At 58.4% G+C, this 17546-nt stretch overlaps 2 protein-coding genes across 3 annotated transcripts in view; one reads left to right on the top strand and one right to left on the bottom strand.

Annotated features, from left to right (window-relative positions):
* Positions 1-636: 636 nt before the first annotated feature.
* On the top strand, positions 637-1681 carry PRR7 (proline rich 7, synaptic). Its single transcript, XM_049775762.1, has 2 exons — positions 637-1173; positions 1278-1681. The coding sequence occupies exons 1-2, from the start codon at positions 741-743 to the stop codon at positions 1676-1678; spliced, it is 834 nt and encodes a 277-aa protein (XP_049631719.1). The 5' UTR covers positions 637-740; the 3' UTR covers positions 1679-1681.
* Positions 1682-2679: 998 nt separating this feature from the next.
* Positions 2680-17546, bottom strand: part of DBN1 (drebrin 1) — a 15030-nt gene continuing 163 nt past the window's right edge. The window contains exons 2-15 of one of the 2 annotated variants that reach the window (XM_049775705.1): positions 13837-13892; positions 12620-12732; positions 12416-12490; positions 12061-12207; positions 11871-11948; positions 11517-11668; positions 11368-11431; positions 7800-7859; positions 7577-7700; positions 6713-6850; positions 6244-6414; positions 3501-4147; positions 3116-3218; positions 2680-2946 (exon numbers count right to left, since the gene is read on the bottom strand). In XM_049775705.1, the coding sequence (XP_049631662.1) occupies positions 2876-2946; positions 3116-3218; positions 3501-4147; positions 6244-6414; positions 6713-6850; positions 7577-7700; positions 7800-7859; positions 11368-11431; positions 11517-11668; positions 11871-11948; positions 12061-12207; positions 12416-12490; positions 12620-12732; positions 13837-13892 (1999 nt within the window). In that variant the 3' untranslated portion in view covers positions 2680-2875. The remainder of the gene's footprint in view (positions 2947-3115; positions 3219-3500; positions 4148-6243; positions 6415-6712; positions 6851-7576; positions 7701-7799; positions 7860-11367; positions 11432-11516; positions 11669-11870; positions 11949-12060; positions 12208-12415; positions 12491-12619; positions 12733-13836; positions 13893-17546) is intronic. The other variant, XM_049775706.1, reaches the window with a different exon arrangement.

Here is a 17546-nt window from a genome sequence, read left to right as displayed (position 1 = left end):
CCAAATTGGATCCCCATCATCCATCTGGTCTAACCCCAAGCAACTCTAGGATTCGTGAGTGTAGGGCCAGGAGTCACCCCTGAGCACAGCCAGACGCAGCCCAAATCCCCCGTCCAAAAAAACCCCCCCAAAGTAAGTACTCCTAGAAAATGGGAATGAGTTAGTTCAGTTGCCTTTCTCCAAGGCCTCTGGAAGGAGGGTTCGTGCCAGCAGTAGGTGCTTCCGTGTGGCGGCATGGTGGGGGGGGCTGAGGGAGGCCTGAAGCGGATCAGGTAGATGGGGGCTGGGGGAGGGAACCCGGAGGCAAAAGAGGCACAAAGGCGGGGACAGTCGCCGCCGGCTTTCTCGCCAGAGCGAGCGAGCGAGCGAGAGAGCGCACCCCGCTTCGTGCATCTTGGCCGGGAGCCTCCCTCGCCGTGTCCAGGCCGGGGAAGCCCGGGCGCGCGGCGTCCCCCTCGCCGGGGACGTCAAGACCTCGGGGCGCGCGGGGGTTCCCTCGAGCGAGCGCGCGTGTCTGTCCTGTCCGCCCGCAGGTCCCGCGCGGCCCGGGGTGAGGGAGGCCCGCCGGCGCCATGGGCAGGAGAAGGAGCGGGCGCTGCCGCCGCCGCGGGCCGCCCCCGGCCTCGGGCCCCCGAGCGGCGCGTGGGAGAGCGGCGCGGGCCCGGGGCGCCCAGTGACGCGCGCGAGGCCTCGAGGCCTTGGAGGAGGAGGAGGAGGCCGAGCACGCCGCCGCCGCCGCCATGGTGATGTCGCAGGGCACCTACACGTTCCTCACGTGCTTCGCCGGCTTCTGGCTCATCTGGGGCCTCATCGTCCTGCTCTGCTGCTTCTGCAGCTTCCTGCGCCGCCGCCTCAAGCGGCGCCAGGAGGAGCGGCTGCGGGACCAGCACCTGCGCGCCCTGGAGCTCGAGCCGCTGGAGCTCGAGGGCAGCCTGGCCGGGAGCCCCCCGGGCCCGGGCTCGGCCTTGGCGTCGCTGGCGTCGCAAGCCCAGCAGCCGCCCCCGCCGCCGCCCCCGCCGCGCGGCCGCCTCGGGGAGGCCGCCGCGCACGCGCACGCGCACCCGCTGCTGCACCTCGGGTCCGCGCATGCGCACCCCCACGCGCACGCGCACTACCCGCACCCGCTGCCGCACTTCGCCGTGCCGCCGCGGCCCTGGAGCTACCCGCGCCAGAGTGAGTCCGCCGGGCGGGGGGGCGGGGGCGGGCGGGCGGTGTCGGCAGGCCCGGCCCCGCCCCGCCCCGCCCCGCTGACGCCGCCCTCCCGCGCTCTCCCGCAGCCGAGTCGGACCCGTCCAAGCCGCCGTGCTACGAGGAGGCCGTGCTCATGGCCGAGCCGCCGCCGCCCTACAGCGAGGTGCTCACGGACACGCGCGGCCTGTACCGCAAGATCGTCACGCCCTTCCTGGGCCGCCGCGACAGCGCCGAGAAGCGCGAGCCGCCGCCGCCGCCGCCCAGCCACAAGCCGCTCTTCCTCGACCGCGGTTACTCGGCCGGCGCGCTGCCCGTGCCCCTGCCGCTGCCGCTGCCCAGCGCCCCGCGCCCCGCGCTCGGCCGCCGCGTCTTCCCCAGCTGGACCGACGCCGAGCTGGGCGGCGGCCGCGAGCCCGCGCTGGCCGAGCCCGGGGCCTGGCGCCTGCCCGTCTCCATGCCCCTGGTCGGCAGGACTACGGCCGTGTAGGCCGACACCGACGGGCGCCCCCACGCCCACGACGGGGACCTTGGGGCATGCCTCCCTCTCCCCGGGACTGCGGGGGTGGCGGCGGGGGCGGGGACGGGGCGGGGAGCGGTTTCTTACCCTGTTTGTTACATTTCGAGGCCAATAAAGGTGTGTGACCTGCTTTGGTACAAGCCGAGAGGGCTTGGACGGGGCCCCCACAGAGCCTCAGACTCAGCTCCCACCTGCCAGGCCCCTCAATCTCTCCCTCTCTCTCTCCCGAACCCGGGTTCTTCGAACCTGGAAGTAGCAAGTTGCGAAATGGCGGGGAGAGGGTGAACCCCCACCCCAGCTCGCCCCTTGCGGCCCGGAGGCCCGGAGCGGCAGGCCCAAAGGGATCTGGATTTCTTTATTAACAGACATGAGCACGACCCGTTACAGAAGTTTGTGCTTTCCAAAAAACAGGGACTGAACGTGAAAAAGGGGAACCCCAAGCAAAGAGGAATATGGGGGAAAGGGGCCACGCCAGACCCTGGGTCGTCCCCCCCAAAAGCTCGCCTCAGACCTCCAGCTGGGGGCTTGCCCAGGGCGATCAAGTGTGAAGGGCCTGGGAAGGGGGGTGACTGGGTCCAGGAGCCAGGGCCCACCAGCGATTTATTGCCATGTTTTAAAATTCGTGCAAAATATCTGAAGCCCTGGACAGAGAATACAAAGTGATATTTTTCCAAGAAACATAAAACTAGGAAAGAAGGGGGGTGGGAGGGGGACATTTTTTTCCCCACCAGACCTCCCCACACACAACAGGCCCCAAGCCGGGCGAGGCCTCCCCCGCAGCCCACTGTGCACACAAGAAAAATCACTAAGCTATATTCCGGACAGGGCAGGGGGAAGGTGGTAGCGAGAGGGAACGTGGGCGGGGTGGGCTAGCATCTTAGCAACAGCGTCTCTACCAACGAGAAGAAAACCGGTCAACTGTACAAGTCTCCTATCCACTTAAAAAAGAGAGAGAGAGAGAGAGAGAGAGAGAGAGAGAGAGAGAGAAAAGCTGTAAAAATCGGGCCCTGTGGGGAGGAAGCGGCCGAGTACCCAGCCAGGGCCGGAATCCGGAGTGGGGGGCCAGGCAGGGCAGCTGCTAGCGCAGGCACGGCCGGGCCAGCTGGCCAGAGGCAGGCGGAGGTTGGCGCCCTCGGAGAAGGCGGCCTGAGCACGATCCAGAGGCCGCTAATCGCCTCTCTCGAAGCCCTCCTCTTCTTCGGGTACGGGGTCTGCATCCCAGCACGTGATGTCGATTTCTAGGGTGACAGGAGTGGGGATTAGGAAAGAATCAGCAACAGGCACCTGGGTCCCTAGACCTCCCTGAGACTATGTGCGTGGAAGCAGGTGAATTAGCAGCCCACACTGGAACCCACCACCTCTACCGGGCACACCATTTCGGGGAACACCCAGTTTGCCCGCACCTACCTGGGGGCTTGGTATAAAACACAGGGGGCGGAGCCTTCGCACAGAGCTCCTCCGATTGGGCAAACTCCTCCTCCTGGGATTGGCTGAAGTAGCCTTCACTGGCCTGTAAGAAGGAAAGCACAGGGTCACCTGGCCTCGCCCAGCACCAGGGCTGGACCAACCAGACCTGGAGCCCGTTGCCCGGGCAACCAGCAATTCCATCAGTGGTTACCAGGGAGACGCAGATGTGTGCCTGGGGAACAAAGGCAGAGCTGGCCCAGGAAAGAGGAATGGAAGGGGCACCCCCGCTATAATGTGGGTCACAGTGAAACCGGGGGCTGGTCCCTGCCAGGCACCCAGCTCAAGCCCTGCCTCCTACCCTTCCTGGGAGTATCCCCTGCCGGACCTGGGTCCCCTCCTTTTGGGGGGTCTCGCCGTTGGTAAGCAGATGGGGTTCTGTCTCCAGTTCTGGGTCCTGATCCAATTCCTCTAGAGCGGAGGGCACCGTTGGCACCTGAGGGGCACTGAGGGGGTCCCCTTCTACATCTTCCTCGGGGTCACAGAAGGTGGCCGGTGGCTCAGGCAGCTCATCAAAATTGAGAAGGTTGGCACAGCCGTCACCTGCTGGTGCCAGTGGCGCAGGAGCCACTTCATCCAGCAGGGGCACCTCAGCCAGGGCGACCTCAGCATCAGAGGGAGGTGTGGGGGCCCTTATCGGCTCAGCCTGGGGTTCAGAGGCCTTAGCCCCATTGTTGGGCCAGAGGTCAACGAGGTTGGCGGTGGCTAGGACTTCAGGCTTGGTGAAACTGGTGTCAGCAATGGCAGTGTCAGCTTCGATGGCATCGTCAGCAGGGGTGCTGACCATGGCCAGCTCCAGAGGGGTGTCCAGGGCAGCTGCTGGTTCGGGAGGTGCCACAAACATCAAGTCCTCGGTGGAACTGCCCGGTGGCTGGGGCGGGTCCTCTACCAGGCCAACCCAGGCCTGGGGAGCTGATGCTTTGGGTTCCTCGGTAGCCTCTTCACTAGCCAAGCCAGGGCTGGGCTCCTGGATTTCTGTCACAGCAGAGAGGAAAAGAGGATTCAGTTCCCTGATACTATGATTTTCTGATTTATCCATTTCCCCCTTTTTAAATTTTTGGGTCATATCCAGGAGTTGACTCCTGGCTCTGCTCTCAGAAATCACTTCTGGTCCCACAGACCATATGAGATACAGAGACTGAACCCAGGTCAGTCGTATGCAAGGCAAATGCCATACCCATTGTATTCCATGACTCTGGTCCCTAACCCAGTATCCCTTTACAGAACTGTTTGGTAGTCCTTGATGAAGCCTGATCCCAACTCTGAGGAAACTTGAGGCTCAGAATTACGGTTTTTGTTTTAGCATCACACCCAGCCATACTTAAGGGTTACTCTTGGCTCTGAGCTCAGGGATCACTCCTGGCAGGGCTCCAAGGGCCTTATGGGATGCTGGAGATCAAACCCAGGTTGGCTGTATGGAAGGCTGTACTATCTCTCTGGCCTAGGTTTTGGGTTTTTGGGCCATACCCAGAGATGCTCAGAGATTATTCCTGGTGAGGATGAGGAGACCATATTGGGTACTAGGGACCAAACCCAGGGTTAGCTGTGTACAAAGAAAGTTCTCTACTTGCTATCCGATCACTCCAATCCCTAGAGAAGCAGCTTTTGGGGTCTTAGAGAGAGTACAAAGTTAAATTACTTATTTTGATTGTAGTCGACCTTGTTCTGTGCTCAGGAATTATGCTCAGGGGACCATATGGGGTGCTAGGAGTCAAGACCACGGAAGTGTCATGCAAGTCTATGCCCTACCCACCAGACTACCACTCAAACCCCACAGCCTGTCCTTTTTGATCCCTGGTACCAGAGAGCTCCAGGAGCACTGTGCGAGGAACACTGTGCCTGAGCACCTTCAGATGTGGGCCTCCCAATAAGAGAAGCAGGGGCCAGAATGATAGCACAACAGGTAGAGCATTTGCTTTGCATGTGGCTGACGCGGAGTCGATACCAGGCATCCCAGGTCCCCCAAGCTTGTCATTCACAATTACTGAGCACAGAACCAGAAGTAACCCCTGAGAGCTGCTAGGTGTGGCCCCAAAATCCAAGACCATGAAGTGGGAGGGAGGGCAGAGCTATGGCACAGCGGTAGGGTGTTTGTCTTGCATGCTCCAACCACATAAAGACCCCAGTTTGATTCCCGGCATCCCCTGTGGTCCCAAGCCTGCCAGGAATGATTTCAGAGCACAGAGCTTGGAGTAGCCCAAGTGCTATTGGGAGTGACTCCCCCCACCAAAAAAAAAAAAAAAAAAAAAAAAAACTATGAATGAATAAAAAGAGAAAAATAAGTTATTTGCTTTTGTTTTTTGGTTTTGGGGCCATGTCTGATGATGCTTCAGGGCTTCTAATCTTGGCTGTGCTCAGGGATCACTCCTGGTGGGGCTCAAGGGACCATAGTAATGCCTGGAACCCATGTATGCCGTTTGCAAGTCCAGCACCCATATCTCTAGGACCTATCTGTAGGACACTATCTCTAGGACCTTAGAAGTCATTTTTGGAGCCATATCAAGTGGTACTGTGGGAGCATGTGAGGGATCACAGCTTTCCCATATGCAAGCTAATGCTCTAGCTTTTTTTTTAACCATATAAGGAAAAAAAGGGGAAAACAGGAGAGAGAGAATTGTCTTTCACAGAGGCAGGCTATGCAGGGGAGGAGAAAGAAACTGGGGAAAGGAGGTAAGGAGGGTGTTGGAACATTGTATGACTGAAATTCAACTATCAGCAACTTTTAACTTTCTCATGGTGATTTACTAAAATATTGTGGAGCTATACCCAGCCATGCTCAGGGCTTACTTCTGGCTCTGTGCTCAAGGATCACTGTTGATAAGCTCTAGGAACCATATAGGATGCTGGGAATCAAACCCAAGTTGGCTGCGTGCAAGGCAACCCCCTATCCCTGCTAACACTCTGGCCCCTCTAGTCCTTAAGCCATCTCCTTGGCCTGAAACTTAGGTCTGACTGGACCCCTGAACATCATAAGCTCATCCATGGCAGTGTGGAACAGTTTGGGCATGTGGAACAATGAAGAGGGAACAGCTGCTCTTGTCCCTGGGGCATGACCAGGGCTCCCGGCTCACCCTGGACAGGCGCAGATGGCACAGGTGGCGGCGGGGGCTGCAAAGATGTGACCTCGTCCAGGGCCCGTTCGATCTGCTCTGAGATGGGCGTGGAGGCTGTGCTGGAGTGTGTGGGGCTCCGGGCAGGGATGGAGGTAGGCGTCATCCTGCGGTGACTATCCAGATGGCTACCTATGAACAAACCCCAGGAATGTCAGGGCAGGCTAGTGAGCCATTGGGGACCAGGACGGTCCACCCTGGGGGGGCCTGGCCAGCACTATCTTGCTGGAATCTGGCACAGGGGCTGGGAGTTCCCCCGGCACCCAGGGACCAAAACTATACACCTTGAGACACTGTAAGGCAGGAGTCTGAGGTATCCCACTGGGCCAGGGGATAGGAACAGGTTATGCCTGCTTTGGGGGACAAAGGGGTGCTGCTGGGAAGCGGGGCCCTCCTTACCCCCCCGCTGCCGAAGTCTGGGGCTACCTACATGGGAGGGAGGAAGAGAGGTTTGGGGTGCGGTGACAGGTGATATAGGGAAAGGGGGTCCGTGGAGGGGAGGAGGAGGAAGAGGAGGAGGAGGAAGGCGCACTGTCCGATGCCTTAATGAAAGGGCAGTACGGACGACCTGCCAAGAGACAGACAGACAGAGAGAGAGACACAGAGAGAGAGAAAGAGAGAGACAGAGGACAAGAGAGGGTCAGTTACCCCTACCCCAAGGCCTCACCCATCCCAGGGCTGGCCTGGCCCTGGGTGTCCAAGCAATGTGCACAATCAGCCAAGCCGGCCCACAGCCTCAAGTCACTGAAACAACTTCCACTCGGCAGCCAGGGACAGTGCTGCCATTTTGGCAGCACAAGGCCAATTGGACCCCACCACCCAGCCCCTCGCTCGAGCACACAGCAAGGACATACACACGAACACACACGCCAGAGGGGGAGCAGAAGGGGACTAGGGGGTGGCAGAAAGCAAAAGCTGCAGAGAATTCCAAACCACAAGGATCCCTGGGGTGCAGGCTCCAGGAACAGGAGAGTTCAAACACAGCACCCACATGCACCACCCTCCCCCAAACTGCAGGCAGAGCTAGCACAGCCCAGAATCCAGGGAGGAGGCAAGCCTGAGCTCAGGTCTCAACGCCTCGGGTGGCCTCTAGCACCCCCTGCTGGTCAGCCCCACAAGGCACTGCTCCGTGCTGCCCCCTGCAGGTGACGGGCGGGAAACACTCAGACTGGCCTTGAGGGGCGAGTTCCAAGAAGCGGGCGACTTCCAAGAAGTGGCTGAGCCCAAACCTGAGAAGTGGGGTAGGTGGGGAACAGAGGGGCAGTGGGTAGAGGACAAGGAGCACGAAGGCTACCTGGCCGGTGGTTGAAGGGCGAGGGCGCATCACAGCTGCCGGAGGAGGCCGAGGCCACTCGCTCCTGCTGCTTGAAGAATTCCCGCGGGTTGTCAGGTCGCTGGGCAATAATGGCCGCTGCCTCCTGGGGGTGCCAGGCAAGAGTCAGACAGAGCTGGGTTCCAGAGCGATGGGGGGCTACCCCGGGACATGTTTTCGTTCCCTCCTCCACCCCAGTGCTCACTTCAACCTCCGATTCTGACTTCTTCATCTGGGTTTCTTCTTCTTCGTCCCGTTGATCCCCCTTAAAGACAAAGAGGGTCTTGGCCATTCCCCCAACCACACACCTCAGCACTCTGCCTCCCTCTGGACCCGGTTCTGCAGCCCTTTGGGCAAGAAGGAACTGGACGTGGCCCTTCTCCGCTATTCTGTCCTTGCCACCTCACGAAGGTCTTGGCGATTGGTTTGGGGCCACATGTGACTGTACTGTGGGCTGAGTCCTAGTTCTGCACGCAGGGGTTATCCCTGGTAGACTCAAGGGATCCTATAGGATGCCAGGATCAAACCCAGGTCGCCACGTACAAGGCAAATGTCCTACCAGCTGTACTGTGTCTCCACTCCTCTTTGACCACCTTATCTCCAGCCCAGAATAGCTCCCCAACTCAACCATCCTTCCTACTTCTTTGTCCACACTTCCAATAGGACATAGTTCATGGAACGTTCCCTGCTTCTTAGCAGATTTGCTTTGGGGCTACAATCGATGGGACTGAGTGAATCCAGGCTTTTTTCTCCATGGTATGGAACAAGTGAGGGACCATGAAGTTCTGGGGCTCTACATCCTTAAGCAAATGCTCCAGCTCACCCCTGAAAGGAAACCTGTCCATTTGTTTTTTTTTTTGTTTGTTTTTTTTGTTTTTTGTTTTTGGGCCACACCCGGCAGTACTCAGGGGTGACTCCTGGCTGTCTGCTCAGAAATAGCTCCTGGCAGGTACGGGGGACCACATGGGACACCGGGATTCGAACCAACCACCTTAGGTCCTGGATCGGCTGCTTGCAAGGCAAATGCCGCTGTGCTATCTCTCCGGGCCCGAAACCTGTCCATTTGTTATCATTTATTTGTCATCTCCCCACAATATCTTCAATTCACTATGCAATGTGAAGTAAGGTCATGTCAGGCAAATACTCTGTGACCTCACTTATTTGTGGAATCTAAAAACAAAGTCCTGAAGAGCCAGAGAGATCATATAGCAAGTAAGGAGCTTGCTTTGCATGCAGCTAACCCAGGTTCAATTCCCAGCATCCCATCTGGTCCCCTGAGCCCCGCCAGGAGTACAGAGCCAACAGTAAGCCCTGAGTACTGCAAGGTGTGCCCCTCATACCAAAAAGAAAAAAAGAAAAAAGAAAAGAAGGAGAATGTTGTTTGGGGGGCCAGAACAATAGTATAGTGGTTAAGCCCTTAGCTTTGCATGTGGCCAACACACAATTGATCCCAGGTATTCCATATGGTCCCCCAAGCCTGCCAGGAGTAACGCCTGAGTGCTCTTGGGTGTGGCTTTATTCAAACAAACAAAAGAAGTAAAAGGAAATGCTGTTCTGAGATTGTGATATGGAGAACAAGGCCAGCATCCAGGCTCTACCATTAGCCCTGACAAACCCTGATGAGGACAACGTATTTGATGTGGTCCTGTCGCCATTCCAGAAGCTTACATCCCATTCCCAACCTATGCGTGAGCATGGTAGCTTACTCTCCCTCTCCCCTAATCCTTGGCCACACTGTTTCAGTCACCAGCTACAGTGTGGCATCTATATCCTAGCTGATCAGGTGTGCCTCTCTCTAGAATACCAAGAGATATTTTAATCACAATCTGAAGACACAAATCTGTGATTTGGGCTGGAGAATTCAGTTTAGGGTCACACCCAGCAATATTTAGAGGTTACTCCTGACTGCACTCAGGGATCTCTCCTGTCAAGGCTCATAGAGGATCCTATGGGCTGCCAGAGATCAAACCCAGGTTGGTCATGTGGAAGGCCAGCACCCTCGCTACTGTACTATTGCTCCAGACCCTGTTGGTGAAGCTTATAAACTGCAAAATCACCTCCTCAGCATAAGGTGCCAAGAGGGCTGGGAGTGGTTTCCGACTGCCCTGCCAATGTCAGTGACTATCTTCTTTCTATCTTCCTGTCTATCTTCCTTCCCATCTCCTGTAAGGAATGTCCTGTAGCTCCCTCAAGTACTCATGTGCAGAAGTGCATGGAGGTCGCAGAAGATAGCTCAGGGAGAAGAGCACATGCCTAATATGCCAGGACTCAAATTGGATCTCCAGCACTACACGACCTACTTGAACACAATCAAATATAGCACTAGCACCACCCAGCATTCATGGGCTCCCCAGCACTTTTGCAGGGCCAAAGTATTGAACTATCTGGCCCAAATGGCCCATATCATGAAAGGTGGCCCCATAGTTCCCTGAACATTGGTCAGGACTCCAAAAGAGAAGAAAAGAGGACTGGAGCAATAGCACAGCGGTAGGGTGCTTGCCTTGCACACGGTTGACCTGGGACAGACCCAGGTTCAATACCCGGCATCTCAGATGGTCCCCCAAACCAGCCAGGAGCGATTTCTGAGCACAGAGCCAAGAATAACCCCTCAGCGCTGCTGGGTGTGATTCCCCCCCCAAAAAAAAAGAAGGGGGGATTCAGAAAGAGTATATTGGATGGGGATAGGTAGCATGCTTGCCTTGCATCCCACCACTCCCAGGGGCTGCTCTTGAGCACAGCCAGGAATAATCCCTGTGCACAGCTAACTATGGCCCCCCAAAAAAACAAAAAAGGAGGGGCTGGAGCGCTAACACAGCAGTAGGCGTTAGCCTTGCACACTGCTGACCCAGATTTGAGCCTCAGCATCCCATACAGTCCCCCAAGCCTGCCAGGAGCAATTTCTGAGCCCAAAAACCAAAACCAAAACCAAAAAAGGTATTAATAAATTCTTGGGCACACCTGGCCATGGAGTTCCAAAAATGGAAACCAGGCCTTCCACAAAACCTGTGTTCTGGCTTGCTGAGGCATCTCCTCAACCCAGTTCCAGGGAGTTTCTTCTTTTTTTTTTAAATAGAGTTTCTTCTTTTTACTGTTTTGGCTTTGGGGTCAGGCTCTGAGGACTGAGCTCAGGGATCACTCCTGACGGGGCCCAGAGGATATATCTGGTGCCAGAGATCGAACCTGGTATGGCTACATGCAAGGCAAGCACCTTACCGGATGTACTATCGCTTCAACCCTATCCTCCAAGAATTTTCAGGGGGACAAACTACAGATCCTGCTCTAGAACCTCATGTGTCCCTGATATAAGGGACACACTTGCAGCCCCAGACTCCACATGAAGCCCCTTTAATACTACAAAGTGTCTGATTCACCAGAGTCCCAAGAATTGCATCTTGGTTTTTTTTGGGTCACACCCAGCAGTGCTCAGGAGTTCCTCCTGGCTCTGCGCTCAGAAATTGTTTCTGACAGGCTCGGGGACCATATGGGTTGCCAGGAATCAAACCCAGGTCTGTCCTGGGTTGGCCGCATGCTAGTCAAACGCCCTGCCGCTGTACTCTCTTTCCGGCCCCAGAGTCTGCATCTTGCTAAGGAAGAGATAGGGTACCCAGATGCGTTTCCCCTTTTCAGTCTATTTTCTCTGAAGAAATGTCTGTCCAGTCAGTATCAGAACTTGTGGCAGGCCTGTCACTTAAGACCCCCCTGCCTCTTCTCTGTCCAGGAAAGAGAGAGAGACATACACAAGGACACCCCCTTTCTGGGGACAGAGAACTTACGAAGATAGATTGTTCCTTCAGCCGCCGCTTGGCCTCCTCAGCTTCCAAAGTCTGCTGTTTTCTCCTGGAATGAGAGGCCACCATGCCACCAGTTGGGGGTGAGGGGGTACGAGACGTGGCCACTCAGCCCCCAGTGGGGCGGGACCCACCTGTGCTCCTCGATCTGCTGTTCTCGCTCTCGGTAGCGCCGCTCCCGCTCCTCCTGCTCCTGCCGCTCCTGCTCCATCCGCTCCTGCTCAAATCGGAGCCTCTCGTCCAGGGCCTTCTTCCTCTCCTCCTCCTTCCGCAGCTCTTCCTCCTTCTGCAACCCCAGCACCAAGGCAGCGTCGGGAGAGGGGCGCCCATCCTCCCCCAAACCCCCCCAAACCCATCCGCAAGCCTGGAAGGTGCAGGTTCTGGGAGTTTGGGAGACCCCCCCTCAGAGCCCTGCCCTTGCTGTGGTGGTGTGCACAGTCTGGCTGGGACCCCACAGAGGAAGGCAGGTGGAACTTGCTGGCCCAGACCTTGGCTTGTTCCCAGAATTGCTCTCGGTTGATCCGTTTCATTTCCACCGCTGCATCGGTCTTCTGGTAGGTGGTTCCCTGTGCAGTCAAAGGGCCTGTGGTAAGTGAGCTAGCTCGAAGGGCCCTTGGCCGCCCAGCACGCCCAAGAGCCCAAAGGCTGAGCCCAAAGTACAGGCGGGCCTCGACTCACCACTGGCTCTGCGTTCTCATCCTCACGCAGCCGAAGCCGATGGAGCACGGGGCTGGAGAGCTGCGCCAGCCCATTGGAGAGCCGCTGCCCGATGGCACCTGCATCGATGTCTTCCACACTACTGGCATTCACGATCACGTCGACGCCCTCGAGCAAGAAGGCAGCGCCTGGCCTTGCAGTCGAGTCCCGAAGACCCCGGCACAAAGCCCGGCCCAAGGCCCGACCCGAGCCAGGCCCCACCACGAGCCCCGCCCTCTGAGGCCAGTCCTAACCCAGGACCCACATTGGAACACCAGGCGCCGCCCAACTCCACCCCCAGGCCCACGCCCCACCCCAGGCTGTGTCCTCGGCACACCTGGAAGAATTCGGCAATCTTGGCCACGTGGCTGGCACACTGGCATTTGCGAGCATCGGGCACATCTTCCCCAACCTGCAAAGCACCCAGAAAAGAGCTAAGAGAAAAGAGCAGGGGGCAGTGGTCCGTGGTGTTGGGCCCAAGGGGTTCTTCTGGGGTGGCTATCCTAGCCCCTCTTTCCCCTCTGTAGCCCTCAGCACATACCCAATTGATGAGCACGTATTTGGGCAGAGCTGCTGGGGAGTCCTTGACGCTACAGAAGCCGTACATCACCTTCTGGTTCTCAAAGTGACCGGAGAGTTCCTGCAAGCCCCCATCTGCGGGAGTCCAGAGAGTGAGGATACCCCAATGCCTCCCCTAATACCCTCCCCCATACTCTGCAGGACCCCTGAAGGTCCCATAGTTCTGGATTCACATCCAAAGCAGCAAGAGAGGCCAGAGAGAGAAAACAGCAGGTAGGGTACTTGCCTTGCACACAGCTAACCCCAGTTTCACCCCCAACACTCCAAAAAGACCCCTGAGTACTTCCAGGAGTGATCCCTGAGTCTACGTAGAGCCAGAAGTAAGCTCTGAGCACAGCTAGCTGGGTACAGCCCAAAAAGAAAAATGAGGGTCAGGAGCGGTGGTGCAAACCATAAGGCATCTGCCTTGTGTCACGCCAGCCTAGGACAAACTGAGGTTCCACCTCCCACCCCTGGCGTCCCACATGGTCCCCCAAGCCAGGAGCGATTTCTGAGCGCATAGCCAGGAGTAACCCCTGAGCGTCATCGGGTGTGGTCCAAAAACAAAGGAAAAAAAAAATGAAATAAAAGCAACCGAAAAATAACCTGTTCTCTCTTGGTACTAGAGCGGGTTCTTGATTGGGGGGGGGGGGCTAGGACTAAGGCAGTGTCTGTTGTTCCTGCATCCTTATGTTTCAGGTGGTGCTAGTACCGCCTGGGTGAAAGCCCCTTTTAGATGCTGAAGCAAGCGGGGGTGAGGTGGGGGGCTGGAGTGATTGTACAGGAGGGAGTTGCTTTGCATGTGGCTGCTCAATATCCCTGTCATATAGTCCTTGTCGTCCCCCCTTCCCACCACCAGAAGTGGTCCCTGAGCGTAGTCAGGTGTAGCCCCCTTCCAAAAAAAGGCAGAGTGATCTGGGGACCCCTGCTTCTGGCCTGACTGCAAGTCGCTCTCCCTCTCTCAGGGGCCTTTTCCACCGAATCAAACAAAGCCACAGAGTCCCAGATCCTTCACCCTGGGATGACCAGTGGAGAACGGAGTGACAGCCCAAGTGACAGCAGCCAAACAAGTGTGGGTGTGCACTGCTGGAGGCAGGCAGCTGTGGCCGGAAGACAGGCGAGGCGGGTGGGGAAGAAAACAATGGAGGAGGGGGCAGAAGGGAAGGGAGGAAGGGGAGAAGGAATGGCTGGAATTCTTACCTCCTGACGCTGCAAGCTTGAGGTCATCTGAGCCATCCTCATAAGTGTACAGAGCCCTGGGGAGGAGAAACAGCTCAGCACCCACCAATTCTGGGTGGGGACAGCTCAGAAAAGGAGATGGGGCCGTAGGTAGGAGAGAAGGTGGCTGCAGCTACGGTTCTGGGGCGTTCTGAGGCAGGCAGAGCCAACAGAGCTAGGTGGGGCTCCAGGAATCCCCTGGGACCCAAAGGAGGAAAACCGGAGTCACGTGGGAAGCCGGCTGGAGAAACCCGGCGGTTTCGCTGGAAGGGAATGCACCCCTGGATCGCATTCTCTGCACCCTGGGGCCCTGGCAATCCAAACTCAACTAGGGCTGGTGTGCCTGCTGCGGGTGATGGCGATTCCAAGGAGATGGTTCCTTGGTTACTGTTTCCAGGCTACCACCCTCCACACCCCCAGTGGCTGTCGCCAGAATTCTACCTGGGGGTGCGCCGCTCCCCTTCCCTCTCCATCCATTCTCTCGAAGGGTGGAGCTTGGAAAGGGTACTAGCTCAGCTCTGGGCATCCCCGGTCACCATGGCAACCCGGCAATTGGCACACGACTGGGTGGGCTCCCCCTTCCTTTCCCCGCCCCCCCAACCAGTACACAAAGGACTCAGGGGAGCCGCCCTCGGCCTCTGGCTCGGTTTCTGCGAAATGGGGATGAGGTCATCCGGTCACTCTGGTGGCAAGGTGGTCGCGCACCCCTGGCTTCCCCCCCCCCAGCTCCCCCTAGGTCCCCAGCACCAGCCAGCTCTGGGGGTGTGTCTTAGCTTTGCCAGGAAGCTGCTGACCTGGCGCCTCCCTCCTTCCTCCTCCTCCCCCCGCTGGTCTTTCTCTGCTCCAGGCAGTGAAGATACTGCAACCATTTCCAGAGAAAGGAGATGAGAAGGCAGAGAGCCAGGGAGCCCCAAGAAGCCACTGGAAGAACTGGGAAGGGGGCAAGAGAAAGAGGAGGCTCGTCCAGGGGCTACTGGGGTTGGGGACAATCAGGGAAGCTGAGCAAAGACATGGCAGAACAACAGGAGAAAAGGAGGGGAGACAGAAATAAAGGGGAAGGAAGAACATGGGAGGAGGGAGGAAGGAGACCCAAGCCGTGGGGGTCTGCAGTCACTGTAGGGGGAAGGGCAAAAGGGTCCCCACAGCCACCCCCACCCTTGCTGCCTCTCCGGATCAGACCCTCCCAAAGGGGTACAGGTGGGGTAATGAGTTCCCAGTCCAAATGCCATCACCACAGGGGGTGGGGGGTCCCCAGCCCTGGCAGCTGTTCCTAGCACAGCTGTCTCACCACCTGTCCACAGCTCTCACCCACCACTGTGAACAAAGAACCTCAGAAGCGGGGGCTGACTGTTGAGAAAACAAGGCTGGAGGGGTGATCCTTGTTCCCACCAGGTCTGGGGGGGGCCTCTCACAGGCCTTCCCACTGAGCTCTACCCAGACTGGCCTGTCCTTTCAGTCACAGGAAGGCGCTCTAATCCCCAAGAAACAAGGGGCTGGATGGAGCCTCAGCAAGGAGCTTCCGTCACAAAATGTCCAAGTCTGTTTCTCCAGCCCCCTTGAGAGACCTATGCTGGGGATACATCTTGTGGGTATGAGACTTTATACCTTTCACCCAACACCCACATAAGCTCCCCGACCCCACCCCTTAACCCTGCACTTAGCAACACCTCGAAGTCCAGGGGCTGAGAGAGTATAGTGAATGCAGAGGGTGTTTGCGTTGCTCGTTCCCAAACCAGGTTCAATGCCCCATCCATCACCTATATATCCCCCAAGCACCACCAGGAGTGATTCCTGAATGCAAAGCCAGGATTTACCCCTGAGCATCACGGGGTGGGACCCCAAACAACCCTCACTGGCTCCAGGTCTCAACCATCAATAAGTTCAAGGAGTTAGGCTGGGCCCCCCGCCCCAGGAAGCTCCATGTCTCCCCAGACCCGAACTCTAAAAAGAGCATAAGCTGTGAAGGACCGGACTTTTCAGCCACCACATGTCCCTCTGTCTGCAGCCCGGAGCAGCCAAGAGCTTGGGTGTGATACTGACTCCAACTCTGAAAGCCACAGAGGGTGAAATGGAGGCGGGAACAGTGCGGGTGGAGAAAGAAGCTGAGGACTGGGGCGTCGCAATAGTGGCCCCCTCGGGACCAGAACATTCTCAGCGTGTGAGGAGAGGGGAGTGCGGGCATCAGCTCAATGGGCCTGGCATGCAGGAGCCCTGGATTCAATCCCTAGCACCGCGTGAGCAGGAAGTCGTCTTGGGAACTGTGGTGGGAGACTGCTCCCAAACCATCACCTAACTTCCAGGGCGGGGGTGGGGGACTCTGCTCCCAGAGCCAAGGAAGTGATCTGACAAGCTAGGAATGAGCAGGCCAGCATCCCTTTACCCAAAGCAATGTACCCGGATGCTCTCCTCGGGTCTCTGAGGGTGGGGTTGGCAATCTGGTGATCCCCCTCTGGCCCACTGTTCCCTTGGCTGGATACTGGAAATTGGGGGGCAGGGGACTTCAAAACCTGCATTCCTGGCCCCTAGAGAACGGAAGGTAGGCAGGGAGTGGGGGTCTTCACACTCAAGTTACTAAATGCTAAATGGGCTCTTGGGCAAGTGTGCCGGGGTGCGTGTCTGTCCCCCACACACAACCCAGATGGGAGGTGACGCAAGCCAGTGATGAATAAGTGGCTTTGGCCACATGGAGCTCCTGGCGGTGGGGGCCTCTGGAGCAGGAAGTGGGCCTTAAGGGAGCGAGGAAGCATGTGGAGTATCAGAGCAATGCTGGGGTGGGGGTGCAGCGAGGGGCATGTGGGTGCTGGGAGACCAGGGCTTGCAGGCAGGAGGGTGGATGTGGGTGGAGATGGGAGAAGGGCTGTGTCTCCCCACCAGGGCCGGTGGCCCCTGGCCCTGAAATCCGCCCATGATCTCAGCGTCCCGGGGGCCGGGCCGGGCTGGGCAGGGCCCGAGGCTGGCTGTCTCCCGCGGCCATCGCTCCTGGTCTGGACAGTGGCCAGTGCTGCAGTGAACCAGGCAATGGGGGTGTCTGGTCAGCTGTCTGCAGACCCCAAGTCTGGTCGTTCCCAGCCCGGCGGGGAGGCTGGCAACAAACGGGGGGCCAGCTGTACCCACCCATCACTCCCTGCCTCGGTTTCCTGTGTGGGAGGAGGGCTTGGGGGGGATCAGAAGGGAGGAAGGAGAAAGGGCGCCTGGCCCAGGCGCGGAGTTTGGGGTTGGGGTGCGGGAGGGTTGTTCCTGGATCAGGTGGCAGCCCCTGTCGATCGCGGCCTGGGGTGCCAGGGTGCAAAGGGGGCGCGTGCATTGCGCCCCTTCCCTTCCCCCGCCACAGAGCGAGCGCCCCTCGGGCCTCGGGCCGGCTGGGGGCCTCCCTGCCTCCCTCTGTCCCTCCTTCCCTCGGAGGGGCGCCCCCGGCCGCGCAGCCCGCAGGGTGTCTCGGGGGTCTCCCCGCTCTCGCCCTCCCCCGCCCGGCTCTTCCTTTGTGCCGCGGCCCGGCCCGCCCCGCCCCGTCCCCGCCCGGTCGCGCCCCGCGCCGAGGTGGCGAAGGTGCCCTTGGGCGGGCGGCCCGGCCCGGCCCGCACACCTGTCCCGCGGGGTGCATCGCGGAGGTGCGGCCGGGCCCGGAGTCCGAAGCCCGAAGCCCGAAGCCCCGGCCTGGGCGCGCACGGCCGCCCGCGGGACCGGCGGGACAA

This window comes from Suncus etruscus, chromosome 6, assembly GCF_024139225.1.
Source record: "Suncus etruscus isolate mSunEtr1 chromosome 6, mSunEtr1.pri.cur, whole genome shotgun sequence".
NCBI classification, from domain to species: domain Eukaryota; kingdom Metazoa; phylum Chordata; class Mammalia; order Eulipotyphla; family Soricidae; genus Suncus; species Suncus etruscus.
The sequence above is the reverse complement of the archived record's forward strand: the minus strand, read 5'-3'. Positions and strand labels throughout refer to the sequence as shown.